The sequence below is a fragment of the Harmonia axyridis genome, chromosome 1, assembly GCF_914767665.1.
Source record: "Harmonia axyridis chromosome 1, icHarAxyr1.1, whole genome shotgun sequence".
NCBI classification, from domain to species: Eukaryota; Metazoa; Arthropoda; class Insecta; order Coleoptera; family Coccinellidae; genus Harmonia; species Harmonia axyridis.
In genome coordinates this window covers 82,225,105-82,248,706 of record NC_059501.1, presented here as the reverse complement: position 1 = coordinate 82,248,706, position 23,602 = coordinate 82,225,105, and the positions used below count along the sequence as shown (strand labels likewise).

Here is a 23,602-nt window from a genome sequence, read left to right as displayed (position 1 = left end):
CAGAGTAACTGACATCATGAGTAGAATAGCGAAACTTAAGTGTCAGTGGGTGACACATGTAACAAGGCAGAGTGTGGAGAGATGGTCACAAAAAGTGACGTTTTGGAGACCTCGAGAAAAAACTGGAAGAGGTCTATGTCCGACACTGGATGAAAGAGGGCTGAAGAAGAAGATTTTATTTTTCTACTTCAGTATCGTAATGAGTTCATTACAGTACTAAAAACAGTGCTGTAATGAACTCATTACAGCATTGTTTTCAGTTATAATTTTCGTTTTGTGCTTGCCTACACCGACTTCCGATCCTTAAAGATTGTCAATATAATATAATTTGGATATAGTGAAATGATTTCCAACATTCTCCGCAATTTCTCTTATCTCTGGTGGTGTTGAATCGATTTCGTCAAACATACTTTAAGAATTTAATTGGTAATTATAAATTATTTCAAAATTCGAAACATACGATTCAAATTCCGTCTGACAATTTCGTAAGTCACACCAACTGCCAAGATACAATACAAAAGTCACTAGGACGTATAATCTGAATTGTTCGTTGAATTTCGATAATATTTCACTAAACTTGACTGAAATAGAGCAAATATCGTCTAATACTCGTTGCAGAAGGCAATTCCAACACTCATGCGTTCGAAAACTCGCATTTGTGTTGCAATAGGAGCCCATTCTGCAGTTTATTTTAGAGTATACCATTATGGTTTTATTCATATTATCATATTTTATAGTTTTATTTATAACTAGTGAGTAAAAACGCACTTGAAAAGAAGACTACTGCTTCAGGGACTACCGCAGGTGAAGAAAGCTTTTCTAAGAAAATTATTCAAAAATTTTCGACCTTGACTTAATAATCCATTCTTATTCTAGTCTAATTTCTTATAGGCATTTGGGATGGGCAAAATAGGAGGTTGTTTTTTTCTCAATTTAATCTATTAGATTGAAGGTGATTTCTGTTAATTCTTGTATTTCAATGAAATGGTTCACTTTTTTCAATGTTTTTCAAGAATGGAAGGATAACAGTGGAGTCTAATCTATTCGTGTCTATTTTTGAGTTATAATTTCTGAGGTTTTTTTTTTTTGGAATTATCTTATCTATATCGTCAGTTCAAGGTTGTTCAATAATTTTTGCGGTTTCTTAAGAAAAACACAATTTTTATGGTTTGAAATACACTTTATCATTCAGTGTAGTCCCTCTGAACATCAATACATTTGTTCCAATGAGATTCCAATTTATGAATTTCATCCCTGACGTGAGTACCAGGATGGCTTGCAAAATTCGCTTTTACAGATGTTATGACATCATCATTTGATGAAAAACGCTTTCCATGCAAACATTTTTTTAGGCTTGGAAACAAATTCTGGTAAATACACCGGAAAATCAGGATCACATCATTCATTAGCCTCTTGTTTTGATTAAAATCTCATCCATAGAGATGAATCGACGTACAAAATCCACTTCATAATTTCGAAAACGCTCTAAATGTTACTGGGAAAGTCGCATTCGAATGTGTTTTTGCTCCCTTGTTAGCATATACAGCACGCATTTCATATACAGCTTTCTGAAACCCAATACATTTCAAAATATGCTCAGGATATATTGCATTTTTTCAATGATTTCTGGTGTTGTTTCTGTTTTGGGACTTCCTTGATGTGAATCGTCTTCAAAGCATGCACGCTTAAATTCAGCAACCTATCTTTCTACTATACTAATTGAAGGCGAAGAGTTTTTATACACTTTTTACATTCGTTCATGAATTTTCTTTGCTCTTAAACCTTCCAAAAATGAAAATCACTGCACGCTACTTAATTTTTCCATTGTAAAAAATACTGTGACACGTCGATAATAAATGGCTTATAATCAAAGAATGAATTGGCATAGGCTAGTAGCACCGCCGTCTCTAATCGAACATCAAAACTTATTGAATAGCCCAAGTATTTTTCAGTGCAACTAGTGATTCTATGTCTCTGAAAAAATTGTATAACATTTGGTGAGAATTTGTGCTCTTTTTCAAGTAAACTCAGTCCCTTGCTCAAAATTTTAGGGAGTAAAAATATTTAAAGTATAAAACTTGTTTTAGTTTCATTTCAATCAATTTTGTTTGCATGCATAGAGTAATAAACATAGATGGTTAGATTACGTTGTCGGATTGTGATGTAGTTTCAAATCCACAATTTTACTATATCATTATAAATATATGTTCTATTAAATGAAATATATTTATTTGAGTGATTTCCGATTAAATATGCAAATTTGAATATTTGGAATCCGAAATTTTTCCTAATTGTCGAATTTATATTAAACAGAATATTTAATATCTTCTGTATCTACCTGCTAAAATCCAAGGTTTGGCAACTTTTGATCTCCAATTGTCATCGCTTGTTTCACGTCATTTGGCGCGCTTTAAGTTTGTTCTCTGAATTTCTGATGTATTTAGGTATTCATTTGAATATATTTTAAGTTGATATGAAACATTAATTCACTAAGGGACATAGGAAGTGCGTTCTTTGAGGAGAAACTCGCTAATTTAGTGGAATATCGTATGACTGATATGTTTTCATTTCCGCGCACCTTATGTCAAATTTGATAGTTCAATTTGGGGACAAAATATGCTTCTCTCATTCGTCAAAATCAATTTAATAATAATAATAAGATATAAGATATATGTAATATATTACAAAAAGCTGTTTCTTTTAGGTACTGCAAGGACGGTGAGAAAATTCCTAGGAAGCGAAGGACAGGTCCAAGGATCACGTGTAAGAGGACCAGAAGTTCCACTAGAACCAGGGGGACCACAAGGACCGGACACAACCGAGCTCTGCCCTTCTGATATTTTAAATATCTGGGATTGAGTGAATGTTCCTCTTAGCGAGGAGTGAGAAGCCGACGGCGAGGAGAAATCCTACGCGTATAGGCAGAAGTCGGAATAAGAGAGTTTATTCAGAACATAGATACATAAATAAATTATATAATACTGTAGAGTTAAGTTTGAAATATTAACTGTATTATGTCTTTAACCTTAACTACCCTGACAATTTCAAATATCTCGACATAACATTGTCGAAAGTTATCGAAATTATTGATAGAAAAATGAGTTCGACTTCGTTTTTTGAAAGAATTCTTTACAGTGAATTTGCAAACAGTTCCTTTGCCTCCTAGAATATTTGACCTTAAAACCTCCAATCATCAAAACAAAAGCTTTAAATACCAGTTGGCGTGGAACGTACAACCTATTTGCATGAACCACCGAATCAACATATTCCAGGATGATAAGGGTATAGATTAATCAGTCTAATAACAAACACAAACACGTCGGTTCGATGACATACTCCAAAACCTATTTGTTGAGCTGTTCAACCCATGCAGATAAACCGGAAGTGATTGGTTTTGGGACAAGCATTTTCCAGTTGCGATCTGCGCCGATAGAATCTACGCAAATGGGAAATTCCGCACTGCCACTTTTCCAGCCAACGAATTCTCTGGTTCGATTCTATGCACTTCCGGGAGACGTATTAACTTATTGATGGCTTGGATGCCGGAATTACGATATCGATTTAGTCTTTTGTAAGATTTGTTAAAATAGGAGTTGGTTCTGATGCACTGGATGGAGAAAATCGAATGGGTAGATGCTGTTGCAGCTGCAGAATAGGTTTTTCAGAAGGAACGATAGGTTTGTGAAATTTCATTGCAGCCATGTTGCTTGAGAATTTTAGATATCTTTCATTTCCCTAGTAAGCATGGGAAACATTCATAATTTAAACTGCTGCCTCATATAATCTCAACAAGACAATATCGAATCTTTTTTGGTGAGGAATTTGTGCTACAATTATTAACATAACATAATGGTGGAAAGAACTGTATTTTATTTTTTTGCTGTCGTTTTGCTATTTTTATTTAATAGCTGTAAACAGCTATTCTAGAGATAACTCACAGTTTATTTTTTCTGAGTTTAATTTGAAATTGTACTTATTGTACTGAATATTTGAATAAACTCATTTATTATTATTATTATTATTATTATCTATTACGACATCAAGAAATTAAGTCGATCAACTAAATAATGCCTTTCATGAATTCTTTTTAAATTTTTCTCAGTACTCAGTGCCTATTCATAAATGAGCACTAATTTTGCTAATAAATGGTGTTTTTTTTTGAGCTATAGAACTTTCCATAAAACAACGATGGATTATTCGATTGACATGAATTTTATTTATCTGCAATCCGCATAATCTTGTGGCATTACATTTTAAATATGATTTCTGGCATATGACCGCCACGGCTGGCTCGGATGTAGTCCAATCTGGACGTCCAATTTTCGATGACTTTTTCCAACATTTGTTGCCGTATATCGGCAATAACACGGCGAATGTTGTCTTCCAAATGGTCAAGGGTTTGTGGCTTATCCACATAGACCAATGACTTTACATAGCCCCACAGAAAGTAGTCTAGCGGTGTTAAATCACAAGAACTTTGAGGCCAATTCACAGGTCCAAAACGTGAAATTAGGCGGTCACCAAACGTGTCTTTCAATAAATCGATTGTGGCACGAGCTGTGTGACATGTTGCGCCGTCTTGTTGGAACCACAGCTCCTGGACATCATGGTTGTTCAATTCAGAAATGAAAAATTTAGTAATCATGGCTCTATACCGATCACCATTGACTGTAACGTTCTGGCCATCATCGTTTTTGAAGAAGTACGGACCAATGATTCCACCAGCCCATAAAGCGCACTAAACAGACAGTTTTTCTGGATGTAACGGTGTTTCGACATACACTTGAGGATTAGCTTCACTCCAAATGCGGCAGTTTTGTTTGTTGACGTAGCCATTCAACCAGAAGTGCGCTTCATCGCTAAACAAAATAAAATGGACGTAGTGCGCGATACGTATTCCGCACAGAACCATTATTTTCGAAATAAAATTTCTCTATTTGCAAGCGTTGTTCAAGCGTGAGTCTATACATGATTAATTGCCAAACCACACTGAGAATAAATCACTTGACAGCTGTTAAATCGGAGCCATTTTGAACAGTAATGCCAACTTAAAGTTATATACCTCGAAAAAGAAACACCCTATATATTTCGTCAACTTCAGTAATTATTGTTTCTGAATTATAAATTACATAATGTTTGTATTCAACACATCAAGCACCAAGGAACACAATATTGTCAACTGGGTATGTACATTTCCGATATCAATCTGTCTTATTTCCATAACGACAAGAACGATTTTTCTACGCCATGAAGCGTCGACGTAAACTACTTATTCGCAGACATGGATGCATTCTCGTATTATCCAGCCATATCTCAAATCGTCACTGGCTCATTTGTTAGACGAGCAATCTATACGAGAGTAGAATCGCTCAAGTATGAGCTTTTCAATTTCCAGCCATCATAATGATTTTTTCCATTTCCGATGTAATCTGACATAAGCGAAAAAACGGATCGATCTCTAATCGGGAGATTTGTGGATATGGAGTTTTAATGGATGGATTTTTGGATGATAGGCTGGGAAATCTATACTAACTCATTTCGAATGATTTTTCTTATCAATATTGGATGTAGTCGTTTTTCACTTGATGTATAATCATTTTAAACCGGGAATAAAATTACAGTTATTAATATAAATGAATTTATATGAATTAAAAACATGTGGAGCAGTTAAATTAGATAGACTTTTCTTACATAAATTTCCTAGAATTAACATGAAGAAATTGAAAGCACACATACACTGTGTCCGTAAAGTATGGAACAAATTCATTTTTAACTAAACAGACCATTTTAAGAAATAATCCTGAAACACGTCGATTTTTTATTTTAATTCACCGTATTTTGAAATAATAATCTTATATACAGGGTGAATTACTTTCTTTAAATGGGACAACCCCATTTTGTCTCAATTTTCCGATTACTCTAGCTGAGCTGATTCCAAAAATGTATCACATGTTGATTCCAATTGGTACAGGGTGCACAAAAATAATAAATTGAATCTAAGCAATAATTAAAACATTCACGAATACCAAAAATATTGTGGTATTAAACTGTTATTGTACACCAATAAATTACTAAACAAATAAAGACATTTCACAAAAAACTAGACGACTATTTTGGTTTTTTTAATTGATAAGAAATAATTCCTTTCATATTCTGTCTGCTAGACCAAACATGTTCGGAAACATTTTTATTAATCTAAAAATATAACAAACTACAGGTTATTACATTCAAACCAATTGCTGCTAGACAATAAGTATTTTTGATAATATTGTTAATTTAGCAAATAAAGAATGTTATGCATTACTTTAAGAGCACACACAAAACTATAGTATTTTTGTCCACCCTGTACCAATTGGAATTAACATGTGGTACATTTTTGGAATCAGCTCAGCTAGAGTAATTGGAAAATTGGAACAAAATGGGGGTGTTCCATTCAAAAAAGAAATGACGGTGACGTCATTTATGTATATTAGATTATTATTTTAAAATACGGTAAATTAAAATAATAATAATAATAAATTAAAAAATCGACGTGTTTCAGGATTATTTCTGAAAATGGTCTGTTTAGCTAAAAATGAATTTGTTCCATACTTTACAGACACAGTGTATATGATGTTTATCAAAGGTGCTTCAAAGGATGCATTTGAGCGCCTTACTCAATGCATAAAATGTTTCCTTTATAACTGATATTTAAGTTATTATTCGATATTTCATTGTGAATGAATGATTCTTTTTTAATTTGACGTGGATACTTTTAACTCAAACAAACCTTCAGCTGAATTCTTGAAGAACTTCAATAAATGCCAGGAAAATTTTGTACTTTCATGGATACACGTCTATTTCTTAAAAAGTAGTAGGTATACTCATTCCAAGTATTCATTAAAAAAAACACATAAATATTCAAGATAATCACTGACTCAGTATCGGATGAGAGTAAATCCTCTATCTCTGCACACCTTCATCTCTATCTGCATCCTAATCATGATGTAGTTTCATTTACACAATCGTGAGAGCCTTTTGCAGATTAAGAATTATCATTATAAATTATTATATTTTTCATTGCTTTGAAAAATCCGGTTACATTATGTATGTAGTGAATGATCATGCTGATGAAGGAATACTATCCTGAAAAATTGAACGTAAGGCATGGTATTTTGGGAGATAATACTTGCATATGCTACTAAATGTCGATATACCATCTGTGCGAAACTTGAATGATGATTACGATGGAATTTGGTTTCAGCAAATAGAATAGATCCTCTACACAAAATGCACGTTCAATCCTAAACTAAAAATTTTTTGATCGCGATGATGACCGGATATAGCTCTACTCAACTTTTTCGGTGAGTACATATTTTAATCATTGTTTACAATGCTTGAAGGTGAAGATCTGCCCGTATCTGTTATCACTGAAATATTCCTTCTGAGATTCTTCTTCAATTTTTTTTGTTTTTTATGAAGTGATCGACATAAAATTTTGCATGAAGAAAATTGTTATATAGGTACATATCCTTGGCTTACTGCCAAAACCAGTTAAGTAACATTTTGTTAATGTTGTATAAATAAGGTTTGAAAGCTTCTGCCTTCAATAAAATAACTTCATGAAAGAAAACCTTTCAGTGAGTGAAAAAATTGCATTGATTGTGATACTGTGAACATAATACCAGAAATCAGGAAAATTTGGTAACGAAAATGCACTCAATACAAAAATGATAAAAAATGTACTCATCTTGTTTTGGCAGTAAACCGACGATATAATCATGGCAATTTTGAGTAAATTTTTTATGGAATTCTACAGTCAGATGCAAATTTTCATCTGGATTGAGTTTGCAGCTTCGAAATTAACATAAACACAATTTCGGACTGCCCAATTGACGGAGACTTAGAGATTGTCTATTAACGAACTCAACCTTTCCTAAAAATTCCTGGTTTCTAGTTTATTCCGGTTGAAAGTTATCGTGTTTACGATTGGACGGACAGCCGGCACCAAATAATACCAACCGTCGACCGCTTAAAAATTTAAACACAAAAATTGATGACTTTGGTTCGACCTCTACTTCCCATCATACGTTTCCCGCACTGCGTGCGCGAAGCGGTAACTTCCCCCACCCGATCCCCGTGCGGTAATAAACACTTCTCGCACGATAACAAGAAATGCATGTTTCAAGATGCCGTATCGGCAATACGGCCGTATATCTGGACCGCTAACAATTTCCGGTCGATTCCTGAGCCTCTTAGCTTCAAATTTGTAACGCAATTCGGAACCGCTTGTTAAGGGGTAAATCCGGGGGAACATCCGCGGGGAATCCGATATGTTCTTCGGTTGGGATACAAGAGTTTTATGGCTGTAGGAAACCGTGAACGTCCGTGACGCGAAGATCCCCCAAATTATAAGCTTCCTCAAGCGATAAATTATGTATCGATCGGGGAGGTTATGAGAAAATAAGGAGTTAAGGGATGGATTGTCGGGTATCGCGAATGTTAGAGATAGTTTGACTTAAATCCTCCTCAATTTTTTTCTGGATTAATAATTTATGAGAATTATAGGGGAGACTGGGAGGGTTAACACATTTTTCACAAACTTATTAATAAAAAATTTGTGTTTAACATTAACTAATCCATTTATGTCAGAGTCAATATCATGGGTCTCTGCTGACTTGGGAGTGCCGTAACACCATAAAGCAACTGGCTAGAGGAAATAAGGTGACTCTACTATGGGTACCAGGGCACTGTGGGGTTGAAGGAAATGAAAGAGCGAATGAACTTGCAAAAAGTGCATCAAGTTTATGACCTGCTGGACCTGAGCCTTTCTGTGGGATAGGAAAAGACCAATACAAAGCTGCGGTCCAGCTATGGGAGTTGAACAGTAGGACAATCCACTGGACTGACACTCCTAGACTTGCTCAGGCAAAGAAATTCGTGAAGATTTCACCTACCTACGCCAAAAAGCTCCTGAAGCTGTCGCGAGCAGAGCTTCGGGTGATGGTGGGACTGCTGACGGGGCACTGTCGGTACAAACATCATTTGTACCGTATGGGAAAGTTAGCAGACGAGATTTGCAGGCTCTGTGGATCGGAAGTAGAAACGGCTGAACACTTGTTATGCAAGTGTCCAGAGCTGGCTGGCCTAAGAACCATTCACATGGGTAAGCCGGTCCTGGATACCAGAGAGGTAACGGCCAAGGGCCCTAAGGAGGTTGTCAATTTTATCAACGTCGTTGACGACCTCCCTGGGTTTCTATGAATGAGTAGTGTAGTGAACAAAAGATCTGCATGGTCGCAGTTTCCGGAAGGCTCACCGAAGCAAAACGACCCCAGTTCAAATAATAATAATAATAATGTCAGAGTGAAATTTTAGGACTTTGCTTAAACGTTAAGCAGTATTTAATTACTGTAAATGGAAATGTCAACGTTGATTATGAGTTCTTGAAATGTTCAGTGCAAAGAGTCTCAAACCTCCCTATACATGGGAGGCTTGATACACTAAAAGGGAGGTTTGATACAATAAAGAATTAGGTACAAGCAATAATCAATCTTTTATCATCATAACACTACCTAATTCCTACATAATTCGCAAGTAAACATTTTTATTTTACTTCTGACACTTGCACAGGCTGAATGGCACTCCATTTTTTGATGAAGATGACGATCCAGCTTGCATCTACTGCAATTCATTATTTTCGGCGTTCATCAGAAAATGGATCTTTCTCATTTTGCTCCCCAGGATTCAAGTCATCAAACACACTTTTTTTTTTGGTTTTACATTTTAAAACTTTTTTTTTGAGGTGAGATTTACTGTATCAAACCTCCCTAGAACACAACTTTGGAAAATATAGTACGTGAACATTATGATATTCGATTGAAGATCTGTTCTACTGGCATCTATGTTCTAAATGAAATGCGCATCAAGAATACAGTAATGAATTTCTTTAGCTTTTGTTGATAAAGAGAGAAAGCCTTACGTTTGTTATGCAAATTCTTACATCGAATATGTAAAAAACACACTTTGAGCTTAAAAATTCATGTTCGTAACGCGATTGTTGCTAGATTCCAACTGATACTATTTTCACACTCAAAGAGGCACTGCACGCTATTACACCTTCTTCGAAGAACCGAGGCGGGAAACTTGAACGTGTATCAAACCTCCCCTTGTATCAACCCTCCCCAGTCTCCCCTACGTTACGTAGCAATGCCAGTGACATACTCCTTTTTATGTCGTTAGAACCAAGCATCAAAAGGTGCGTGTAAAAATTTCGGAACATGAGATGAGCCTGAAATAAGATATTGAAGATTAGGTGATGATACATTCATTACTCTTCTTCTTTTCCTCTTTCAATAGAACCAGGTCTTGTACAATTTTGTACATGTGGCCCTCTTCTGGGACCCCGCTGAGATCCATGGAATCGTACTGCCAGGGGGCTCTGTTGACCTGAATGTGCCGTAATACCCTAAGACAACTAGGCAGAGGCAATAATGTGACACTACTACGGGTACCAGAGCACTGTGATAATGGAGGAAATGGAAAAACCGATGAACTTGCAAAAAGTGCAACAAGGTTAACACCTGCTGGACCTGAGCTAAGAAAATACCAATATAAGGCTGCGGTTCAGCAATGGGAGTTGAATAACAGGATAACCCAGTGGACTTACTCAGGCCAAGAAATTAGTGATGATTTCACCTACCTAAGCCAAAAAGCTCTTGAAGTTGTCACGAGCTGAGCTTCGGGTGATGGTGGGACTGCTGACGGGGCACTGTCGGTACAAACATCATTTGTACCGTATGGGAAAGACAGCAGATGAGATTTGCTGGCTCTGTGGATCAGAAGCAGAAACAGCTGAATTCATATGGGGAAGACGGTCCCGGATACCCGTGAGGTAACGGCCAAGGCCCCTAAGGAGGTTGTCAGTTTTATCAACGTCATTAGATTAGATTTAATTAAGGAGGTTACGTTTCACTGCGACCTTATGGTCTATTGTGCCCCTATAAGAGCTATTCTCTCCATAATGTGATCTACAGCTTGCCTTCCAGTTCCAGACTCCTGAAGAACTCCAATATCTGGGATGGCTTCAAGGAGACTAATTCCTAATTTCTATAAGTTTCGTGTCCAAGGCAGGTTTTGCGTTGGCTAGCGATGGCGAGGCATTCCGTCACCAGGAGATCTGCTCTCCACAGAATCTGCACTAGTCATTTTCTGTTAGACCCATTCTCAAAAGGTGTTTCCTAAGGCGGCAATGCCCTGTGAGGAATCCAGTGAGGAGGTGTAGCATCTTCTCACTAAGATCCAGATATTTCTTGGATCTTGTAGAGTCAAACTTTCGAAGAAATTTTTTGGAGTAATCCAGACCAGGAAGATTCCGCCAGAGTTTTTCTCTTTCGTTTACCTCCTTTCCTGAAACTCTTTCATGTAGGTGCATTTGTCTACACCACAGAAAGGTTCCGGGCCGATGAAAGGAGTTTGTGCTCCTTTTCTGGCAAGTATGTTGGCCTCCTCATTCCCTCTGATTCCCGATTGGCCAGGAATCCAGACAAAAAACCACATTGACGACCTCCTTGGGTTTCCATGAATGAGTAGGGTAGAGAACAAAAGATCTACATGGTCGCAGTTCCCGGAAGGCTTACCGAGCCTCAACGACCCCAGTTCAAATAATAATAATAATATGTTTTCTCCAAAAGAGCAATTTTCGAATGAATGGCGAGCATTCAAAAACTACTGAGTACACGTCTGTGCTTTCGTCATTGGAAAAAAGTTCACATCCGTCACTGTTCAGTGCAGTAACATCAAATGTCCATTTATAATAGAAAAAAAATCCATAACTAGCACGGTTGATCGCAATTTCGTTCAATGTTGGATTTCTATTCGTTTCGCGGTGAAAAAAAAAGCCTAATTTGAATTCTATGCGGGTTCTCGTGGCGGCGGGAAAGACAGGATTAATTAGAATTAGGCAGGATCTCTGCCAGGAAGTTCTTTCCTTAATCAACTAGTATTCACCGGAAGTGACAAGAGGTTTAATTATTAGGACAGACGGAATCCGACTCGGTTATTTTTTCGGATTGGAGTTGATTAATTAGAGGGCTGGGACAACAGGGAAATATTTTTCCACTTAAAAAATTTTTTTTATTCTCTTGAGTTATGGAGATTGGAAAGATGGATTTTAAGTGGAGATCGAAAGCATTTTTCGGTCTATACAGGGTAAGAACTATTTAGAAGGGCACAACATATCGGAAACTGTCAGAGATACAGGGTGGCTTAAATTACGTTATCTAGAGATGAGTGTGTTGGTGTTAACAGATCCAAAATATCTCCAATGGTTCTCGAGATATCTCGAAAAAACTAAAAATCGAGATTTTATTTTTTCTGTATAACTCATTTGTTTCTGGAGATAACTTCACGAAATCCGGTTTGCATTCATTATCCAATATAGAGATTCTGATGGTGTCATCAGAGTTTTATTGTTTTTTATTGTTTCAGTTTTTTCTTATGGACGCCATATTGGATCTTCTTATAAGGTGATAAAGAAAAGAACTAAGAATTCAACACTAAAGGGTGTTTTTTTTAGAGCTATAGAACTTTATTTTGCAATAAAACAATGATGGATTATGCGAGTAACATGAATTTTATTTATCCGCAAGATATTCTAGTGGCATTACATTTTAAATATAATTTCTGGCATATGACCACCACGGCTGGCTCGAATGTAGTCCAATCTGGACGTCCAATTAACGATGACTTTTTCCAATATTTGTGGCCGTATATCGGCAATAACACGGCGAATGTTGTCTTCCAAATGGTCAAGGGTTTGTGGCTCTTCCGCATAGACCAATGACTTTACATAGCCCCACAGAAAGTAGTCTAGCGGTGTTAAATCACAAGATCTTGGAGGCCAATTCACAGGTCCAAAACGTGAAACTAGGCGGTCACCAAACGTGTTTTTCAATCGATTGTGGCACGAGCTGTGTGACATGTTGCGCCGTCTTGTTGGAACCACAGCTCCTGGACATCATGGTTGTTCAATTCAGGAATGAAACAGTTAGTAATCATGGCTCTATACCGATCACCATTGACTGTTACGTTCTGGCCATCATCGTTTTTGAGCCCATAAAGCGCACCAAACAGTCAGTTTTTCTGGATGTAACGGTGTTTCTACATACACTTGAGGATTAGATTCACTCCAAATGCGGCAGTTTTGTTTGTTGACGTAGCCATTCAACCAGAAGTGCGCTTCATCGCTAAACAAAATAAAATGGACGTAGTGCGCAATACGTGTTCCGCACAGAACCATTATTTTCGAAATAAAATTGCACTATTTGCAAGCGTTGTTCAGGCGTGAGTCTATTCATGATGAATTGCCAAACCAAACTGAGAATGAATCATTTGACAGCTGTTAAATCAGTCGCCATCTTGAAAAGTAATGCCAACAAAAGTTATATATCTCGAAAAAAAACACCTGTTACAAAAATATCGAGTCCAGCTACGCAAATTCGAACTTCCTTTCCATTTTTTTGTTGAAGTATTGGACTGGTTCTAGAACTGTCAAATAACTTGTTAATTGTTAAGTTTACAGTTAGTATCTGAAACTACCACTTAAGTTTTCTAATTTATGTAGAAAAATTCTTGCAGACATGTAGAGCCTTATAAGGAGATTTAATATGGCGTCCATAAGAAAAAATTGACTATCGCGTCTCTGAAGCAATGGAAAACAGAAAAAAATCTGACGACACCATTATAATTTCTATAATAGATAATGGGCCCTATTCTGTAACTCAAATAGAAGTGAACGAATTGGATTGTAATCGGAGAAATCGGGATGTTTCACTTTTATCGCGTCCAAATTTGGTATTCTATATCCAATTCTCCTTCTAACGCCAAATCTAATTCGTAATCGATATCCATAGTAATTTCACTTGAGTTGAAGTATACAAATTCGAAATGATTCTGGTGCATTTCTAGAGATGAGCGATATTTCACGAACTGTGATTTAATCACTGATATCAGACTGTCACAGGCAGTCACGGTTCCGAAAAACGAATACAGAGCGTGATGGGATCACTGTTTGAACATTTCACAGATATTTTCAGGGCATATCAACGTCCGTGCAATCGTAAATTATGAAGCCAGCCTGCCAGCCTGATGTTTTTATTGCTTCGGAACCTTTGTCGGCACTTATTGATGCACTCTAGCAACACAAGTTCCGTGCGAACGATTGTTTCCGAAAGCCGGACAAATATAAACAGAACGTCGAAGCAGGCTAACTAATGAAAAAACTCAAATGATTCTCTTCCTCAATTGTAATATGTCGTTGGTGGAGAATGAATAGAAATAATTGTATTCTTTTCTCGAAAAATTTATCAAATATAGTTAGGAAATTCGATTATTTAGGGACTATTTTAACTACCATTTCTGAGTTTTTTGTTGTGAAATTTTTAATTTTTCTCTTATTTTTTTGTTACAGTATTAGCCCCTTAACTATTTTGATATATACAATTATAAAATGAGTGTATTTTGTTTGGAGGTTGATTACTTATCATTATTATTAAATGAATAAATAAACGTCTGAATATATGCATATGGCTTATTATTTATTATTCGATGTCCTAAAAATCATACCTTCATTTAGAGATTTCACAATTCTTTGATTAGCTCAGAAATTAATAGAAAATATCAAATATATTTAGGAAATTTAATTATTCAATAACTGGTTTTACTATATTTTTGTACATTTCTGATTGTTACTTTTTCTGTTTTTCTCTTATTTTATTTGATGCAGTATCAGCCACTTAATATTATCAATATATATTCACATGTGAATTATTTTATGTGTAGGTGTTATTTATTTTTCGATGTCCAAAATTATTCATATCCATATTCCACAAATCTGTTACCTCTAAAGAATCAACAGAAAGACAAAAGAGCTAAGGTTTGGGTGATTCATACAAATTATAATAACAAGCACGGTCCGTGCTTTGCGTTGTGAAACGTAAACGTTCCTGTTCCTTTATGATATCAGTGAAATTAAAGCGTGACGTGATCACTGTTTAGGTATCGGATTCGGTTAGCGGCACTGGGAGTGGGATGACCCCACTCCCGATACCTGAACAGTGATCACGTCACGCTTTAATTTCACTGATATCATAAAGGAACAGGAACGTTTCACAACGTGATCTTGAAATCACGGTATCGCTCATCTCTATGCATTTCTATTCGATCCATACCATCTCTATTCGATTTGAAGTTACAGAATAGGGCTGAATGGCTACAAACCGAATTTCGGGAAGTTATCTCCAGAAACAAATGAGTTATACAGAAAAAAAGAAAATCTCGATTTTTAGTTTTTTCGAGATATCTCGAGAACCATTGGATATATTTTGGGTCTGTTAACACCAACACACTAATCCCTAAATGACGCAACTTTTTTTTTGTAATTTAAGCCACCCTGTATATCTTAGAGTTCTCGATATCCCTGTTGTTCTCCACTAAATAATTCTAACCCTGTATATCTATTGGGGATAACGATTCTCTCGGTCGTTGAGCGTTGATGCGCCAATTTTTGACCTTCATATCGATCAACTGGCAAGTTCCTGTTGTAAAATTTTGGGCTTTGTTACAAGAAACAGTAGACACTTTATAAATTTGAAAACCTTCACCATTTTATATAACTCCTATGTTTTCAGTAAGCTCAACTTTGCATCTGTAGTTTGGAATCCAAAATATGCACTATATATTACCAGGCTCGAGAGAATTCAGAATAGATTCTTAACGTTTATTTCTTTCAAGTACAATTTTCGTTTAACACCTAGAAATCCCGAAAACTATAATCTTCGTTTGATTCAATTTGGTTTCATTTCCCTAGAAAATAGAAGAAAAATCAGTGATGTCCTTTTCCTATATAAGCTCCTTAATAATATCTATAATTCCCCTGTCCTCCTTTCCTCCATAACTCTCCATGTTCCGTGCCGTCCCCTCAGAAATAGCGAATTGTTCCATATTCCCTTTCGCAAAACTAATAGCGCGATGAATTCACCTCTCTGCAGGATGATGCGATGCTGTAACTATTTAGGTGATATAGATTTATTCCATGTGAGTCAGAATTCAATCAAACAGAGACTCAAAAGGTTGTATTTGAGTCAGTGAGATTTTTTTTTGATCATTTTCATTGCTGTTTCAATATATATCATTGTTCTTTTTTTTATTATTGTCTCACAATAATTGGTTTTCCTTTTTTATTCATACTGTTTCATTATATTATATGTGTATCTATATATTTTTGTTTTGCAATTAAGTTAATCAAGCAATTAAGCACACTTTGAGATTCCAAATAGTGGATACTGTGTTGGGTGATCATCACCTGTATGTATTCCTGCTTATATAAATAAATAAATAAATAAATAAATAAATTTCACCCTTTTGGAAGATGTAATCGCCACACGAATGAACGAGCGCTCAAAAGATCCAGACTTCAAATTAGCGAGATCCCTCATGTTTAGGCTGTATATTCCGAATCTGAATTCAACCTTACAATATTCTGTGACAACTGAAACGATCCCAATATATCAATTGAGGAGTCCAAGGTCACCCGAAATGAACAGATATATCGCGTGGTGAAATAGCATGTGGTGTGTTAACACGTAAGGACAAGATTGAACACGGAAACAAATCTATTTCAGATCTGACAAGAACATAAAAACAAGGAAAAGCACTCGCCGATGGTTAAGCTTGCCAAAATCTAATCGTAGAAGTATCTTCAATGTTTCTCAGAGGAGTATCTGATTGGATTTTTTTGAACGTACGAGGATTTCGGTTGTTTTCAGTCGATATCTAATTCGGAGAACGCTTTATTGGATTACACTCGTTCGTTGTTTACAGTTTGTCTTCGGTTTCATTAAAGTACGTTAAACAAGTAATTTCAAAATGAAATCGTTGTACCTAATCTATGATAACATTGATCTGGAGAAATTAAAGAAAATAAGTTTATGCAAACTATGGATTGACAATGCTTTTTTTCTGTGATGCAAGACGTGAAAATTACCTTCAAAATTATTTGATCATAAATGTGGTATTTACTTCTTTTCATTGATATGAGAAATACCTACAACCCAACAACCCTACAACCCAATATATTAGGTGTACAATTTTGCTTGCGTCGTTTTGCGATAGATGGCTGTAGCAGTAATAGGTAGCCGAAATAAATAGATCGTAGATCAAACAATAAGCTTAGGTATTTGTGAACAGAAAGCCATCGAAATATCAGTCGATTTGTGTCTGCACCATGAAGTTATTCTCGATCAAAAATGTCAGCCTACGAGCCAAATTATCGTCATTTGCGGAAGGTTTCAATTATCTGCCTCAATATGATAAAATCTGCGTCTGAGGCTCATCGAATGCTCTCAAATACCTACATGTGGTGAGGCCACTATTAGTGAAAGAACGTGCCGAGAATAGTTTCGACGTCGAAGACCAGCATGGCGGCGTTGAAAGAGAGAAGGTTTTCAAAGATGCAGAATTGGAGACATTACTTGATCAAGACTTGTGTCAAACGCAACAATAATTGGCAGGATCATTGGAAGTGACGCAACAAGCTATTTCAAAACACCCGAAAGTCATGAGAATGATTCAGAAACAAGGAAATTGGGTGCCGTACGAATTGAAGCCGAGAGATGTTTAACGGCGTTTCTTTGCTTGTGAACAGCTGCTTACAAGGTAAAGAAGGTAGGGATTCTGCATCGCATTGTGACTGGAGACGAAAAATGAGTTTATTACAATAATCCCAAGCGCTAAAATCACGCGGATCTCCCAGTTATGCTTCCACGCCGACGGCCAAACCGAATATTCACGGTTCCAAGGTCATGCTCAGTATTTGGTGGGTACAGTTCGGATTAGTGCATTATTAGTTTTTAAAATTGACTGAAACAATCGCAGGCGATCGTAATTGAATGCAATGAATGCGTTCGAGCCGAGCATTGAAAGACAAACAGACCCAAACAACGAGAGAAAAGATGAAGATTATACAGCATAACAATGCTCGACCCCAAGTTGCGAAAGTGGTCAAAACATACTTGGAAACGTTGAAAAAAAAAGCCCAACCGCGGTAATCTCCAGACACTGCTACCTCGGACTATCACTTGTCTCGCAACTAGCTGATCAGCACTTTATAAAGAAGTAAAAAATTGGATCTATTCGTGATTCACTTCAAAAGATGATCAATTTTTTCAACGCGGGATTCGTACGGTGCCCGAAATATGAGAGAAAGTAGTAGCTAGCGATGAACAATACTTTGAATCATAAATGTAAAACCAGTCTGTTACAATAAAGTCTCGATTATCGAAAAAAAAACGGTGGAAGCAGTCTATCTAAAAAAATTGAAAAATGGTACTCTAAAACACCCTATATTGGAGAAGTATAATGCAGTCTGTTATACATCATTCAAGAATCCAATTCTGATTAAGTTCTCTTTCAAATTTTCGTATACAATGATATCACCTCCACTCAGAGAATAATTCCCTAACAAAAGAAAGATATCAATCAGTTCCTATTATGATTAACACTGAATACCCGTACGGAAACAGAATCTATGACACCTACTCGTTTCAATGTATGAATTACGACCCTGATATATCGATACACCCCCTATTACACTCTAAATGGAATATTTCCAGAGATAACCCATTTCAACTCACCTGCGGCAAGCAGAAAATCAAGCTCGTTATCCAAGCTCCATACACCATAACCTTTGACCTTCTGCTGGTCCACGAGCAATACGTTAATGGATGACATATGGCCTGGTGTCTGTCCACCGCAGTAGCCATCAGAATGTACGAACTCAAGTAAGGTCCCAAGGTCTGACTGAATTTGATGAACTTGCAGAGGATGTTTTCGCCGTAGAACCTGTAGGTTACCTCCCAGGCCAGTTGAGGCAGGACGCTGAAGATGGCTGTGATGAGGTCAGCGATGCTAAGGTGCAGGATGAAGAAGTACATGCGGGATAGTTTTTTTCTTCCGGCATATCTGAAAGAGAAGAAACTTGAGGTTATCAAGGTCAATTGCATTGAGATGAGAGATTCCAAGGGAATAATTGCTTCCTATAATATAGGAAATAGTAAACAACCTAAGCATACTGCAGACGAACTTCAGAGGATTATAGACCCTGTGTCGTATGCCCGAGACAGATACGATATGGAGGTAAATTGTAAAAAAACGAAGATATTAGTTATCAGTAAAAGATACAGCGATAATCAAAAGTTTAGTGTCAACAACGTAACGCTCACAGTGGCCGAAACCGTCACATATCTTAGCTGCACTTCGAATGAGGTCTGAGACCACTCTCGTGAAATAAGATGCCGAATCGAAAAAGCAAGGGATATATTCAATAAGATGCTTAAAGTTCTCTGCAACCTATCCCTCAATGTCCAGACTCGAATTAAGATCATGAAATGTTATGTGCTGTCGGTATTCCTATATGGGGCAGAGCATAGACCCTTACTGATGCTTCATGTAAATGCATAGACGTATTTGAAATGTGGTGCTACCGACGCATGCTCAGAGTCCCATGGATACACCACGTAACAAACGAAATAGTATATTATTCAACGAGCGGTAATGTAGGTCATAACTCACGCAGATGAAGTTTGCAGCACGAGCCGCAGGCGAGTGCTGTAATTCATCAAGTGAGTTATAACCATTACCGCAAGTTGAATTCTATACTTTATCTATGACTATTACTATAAATAGTAAAATACAAGAATAGAGAAAGAACTTTATTGACAAACTCCAAAACTTACCTATAAACGTCAAAATTATCAAAGTGACATTCCTCCACTCAATAACAATAATGGAATATTCCCTTTCGGCCAATCGAATGGAAGCACAGAAGTATAGAAGCACAGATACATCTTTTCCGATTTAATATAGTGAGTTATTATAACTCACGCTGTTTGTTAATAGATACTATTAATTGCTCAAGAGCAATTGAATAATGAATATATAATTCAATAGGAGTACATAAAAATCTTACAACGTATCGGCGGAGAATATCTCACTACTGTCAAAAGCAAAAAACTGGAGTATTTTGGACACATCATACGGCACAGAAAATAACACCTACTTCAACTTATTTTTCAGGGATATATAGAGGGGAAAAGATCATTAGAACGCAGACAAATATCGAGGCTATGAAACCTGCGAGCATGGACTGGAATGACATCGATAGAATTATTAAGAGCGGAAGTGAACAAAGTAATGTGGTCCAATGTGATAGCCAACATCCATAGAGGATAGAGGATAGGCACTTTAAGTAATTATTTTTCATTCATATAAGTAATTATTTTTCATTCATATAAGTAATTAGTTTGGAACACTAAAAAAAAGATAATATCTTTGCAACGTAGTTGATACGGAAAAGGATATACAGTCAATGTGAATGAACCATGGAACAATATTGATATTTGAGGTGCGTGGTACGTGATATGCCAAAAACAAAAATAAATTAATTCACAGCCTTTCAGGAATGACGAGGAACAAAATATCCCAATAATTTTTTTGCAGATCCTCATAAAGATTCATCAATAACTAGCAACAATGTGTTTCATGATCCCTAGAATATTTTTATATTGATTATATTTTATATGTATAAGCTGTCTCCAAAGAAGTTCATATTTGTATAGCTTACTGCTACGTTGCATGAACGAATTGAAAGGACAAAGGGATATTATTTAAATCGGTAGCCTGGCTCTTGGACATTTAAATGATTCGCCCAAGATTCTTTTGACTGGGAAAAGAGTGAAAAAGTATGAGGAGACCGGTTCAACACTAAATAAATCAAAACTCTTATGTTGCACATAATGTTATTGAAAACGTGGAACGGGTTAATTAGTCTGTTCGTGATGATCCCGACCTCTCCACCTGGAATCATGCAATTTATTTGATTTTGGCACAAAGATCTAAGGATGCACCTCTATGTGTTTCACTCCTTCAAATGATCGCAATGAAATTAGAAAAATATTCAACGGAACTCTTTCCATTAGAAAAATGACATTCCTTCAACTTCAATAATTTCAAGAGAAAAATTGAAAATATTTCTTCTCATTGCGGATTCTCATTTCCAAGGTTTTTGTTGGCATTGAAGATCCTTTGAATATTCGACAAAGGTTCACTCATAGAAACTTTTGTACCCATCTGATAATAACCTGTATATAATTTTAATCTAACAAAGTCAATTGAAGATAAAGTTATAATTTTCACCACGTCTGACGAGCTGTCACTGGTATGAGGGTATATTTTCCCAATGATAAGTCGATATAAGTTCTTGAAAATAAAATAAAGTACATTCCACGAATATTCTCCAGAATGTTCCAAGGAAATATTGAATAACAATTCAAACTTTCCTCTTTCTTGGCAATATACTCGACGATTTCAAATGGGAAAATTTGCAGGATCATTTCCACGGATACTGCCAGACTGCAGGATATCCGACTTTTTCTCCGAACAAAAACAATCTCGAAAACTATTAGCTGCAAGAATAAGAAAACTGGCAAACTCTTCTTTCCCATAAATCTGACGCCCGAGATGAATGAATTTTGTTTTGCTGACTAAAATTTATTATCTCATTCAGAGGTGAAGGCAGCGGTTTTGGCTGTTATTAATTTTCACTGAAATTTGGAGAATAACATTCATTATTTCGTTAAAAATCGACTCGACTATTGGAATGAATCAAAACATTCAAATCGGGAACTGTGAGACTACTATCTTGTGAATGAAGATTTGGCTTAACAGAAGGCATAGTGAATAATTAGACGAATTATTTTCGATAAATCCATAATAATTTGGTTGTTATATAGGGTTCAGTACTTTATCAATACTGAGAAAAATTTAAGAAGAGTTCATAGATGAATTCATTCACTATTCATCGTATTTTACACAATTTGAAAGAAGATTTTCTTTATAAAATACAGGAATACCAGTTTCAATTACTGAGCCATTCCTGGTACCAATTTCAAATTTATCTACATAGGCGTACGGCGGGTGGGGTAGGACTTCCCATTTAACGTTTCCAAGTATGTCTTGACCACTTTCGCAACAGGTTGTATTGCGGCTGTTTGTCTATCAATGCTCGGCTCAAACGCATTAGATGTGTTCGATTACGATAGCCTGTGATGGTTTCAGTCAGTTTTAACAACACGTAACACATTACGCCGAGCTGGTTTCACCAAATACTGAGCATGACCTTGGAACTGTGAATATTCGGTTTGGATGTCGACGGAAGCATGACCGGGATATTAACATGATTTTTCTGCGCTTGGGATTATCGTAGTGCACCCATTTTTTGTATCCAGTTACAATACGATGCAGAAATCTCTTCCGTCTTTGCCTTGAAAGTTGCTGTTCACAAGCAAATAAACGCCGTTTAACATCTCTTGTCTTGCGTCACTCCCAATGATCTTGCCAATTCTTGTTGCGTTTGACACTAGTCTTGGTTAATTTATGCCTCCAACTCTGCATCTTGGAAAACCCTTCTCACTTTCACCGCCATCCTGCCTTCGACGTCAAAATTATCATTCTTGAAGCGTTGAAACCTCTCTCGGCACGTTCTTTCACTAATAGCAGCCACACCATTTGAGGCAATCGATGAGCCCCAGTCGCAGAATTCTCCAGATTAAAGCAGCAAATTAAAACCTACCGCGAATGACAAGAATTTGGCTCGTAAGCTGACATGTTCAATCGAGAATAACTTTATGACGCAGAAAAAATTGACTAATATTTCGATGGCGTTAAGTTCACAAATATTGTATTACATCTATGATCTATTCATTTCGACTACTACTTACCGCTACAGCCTTTTATTGCAAAATGGCGGAAGCCAAGTTGTACATCTAATTTTTGAGTATTTCCGCTATAGAGGGCTTACATCTCTGTAAAATTCATATTCAAGATATGAATAACGAATCAAATTATCTATTGAGGAGTATCTCTTTGTATTCATCCTCTGACATACGAAGAAAAATATCTCTTTTCCATGCTAAAGTGGCTCTCCAACTAGACATTGACGAAAAATCCCCAATTCTAGGCAATAAGGCTTAAACGGATCTTTCTTCAAATCCATATCAATCCGAGACAGTTTTAAACCCCATAATGAAGACGGATAGGACACCAGTCGAAGGTAAAAAGGAGATTGAAGACCATGAAAGGACGTGATGTTACCTCATGAGCTGGCGGATGAGCAAATTAATTTAGTTTGTGGAAGTTCCCCGGGGATAACACCCTCACTTCTCGTATAAAAAATGCTTTCATTTTATCACAGGTGTAGGCCAGAATGATCGTTCGTTCGGTTCAATTAGAACACGATAAAACTTTTCGGGGCAAACTCGGATTGTGTTAGTTTCGAATTTTGTAGTGGTCGTTAAGGGTTTTTATTCCTCTTGATTTGTTCCTTTTTCGTTGTAATCCGAGAAAGGATCCAATTATTCTTTCAGTCTTTCAGAAAATTACCAGTGATAGTTGAAATGCAATCCGATTGACTACATTATGGTGAATTTACACCATATGGCAAGCTTCACCCATTACAAAAAAAGGAGTCGATATTTCGAAAATTAATTTTTTCGGCAACCGTCCGGGA

General features: G+C 36.5%; 1 protein-coding gene across 1 annotated transcript in view; it reads right to left on the bottom strand.

Annotated features, from left to right (window-relative positions):
- Positions 1–23,602, bottom strand: part of LOC123688934 (mesotocin receptor-like) — a 105,552-nt gene that overhangs the window by 33,413 nt on the left and 48,537 nt on the right. The window contains exon 3 of the mRNA XM_045627690.1: positions 18,672–18,999. Within this exon, the coding sequence (XP_045483646.1) occupies positions 18,672–18,999 (328 nt within the window). The remainder of the gene's footprint in view (positions 1–18,671; positions 19,000–23,602) is intronic.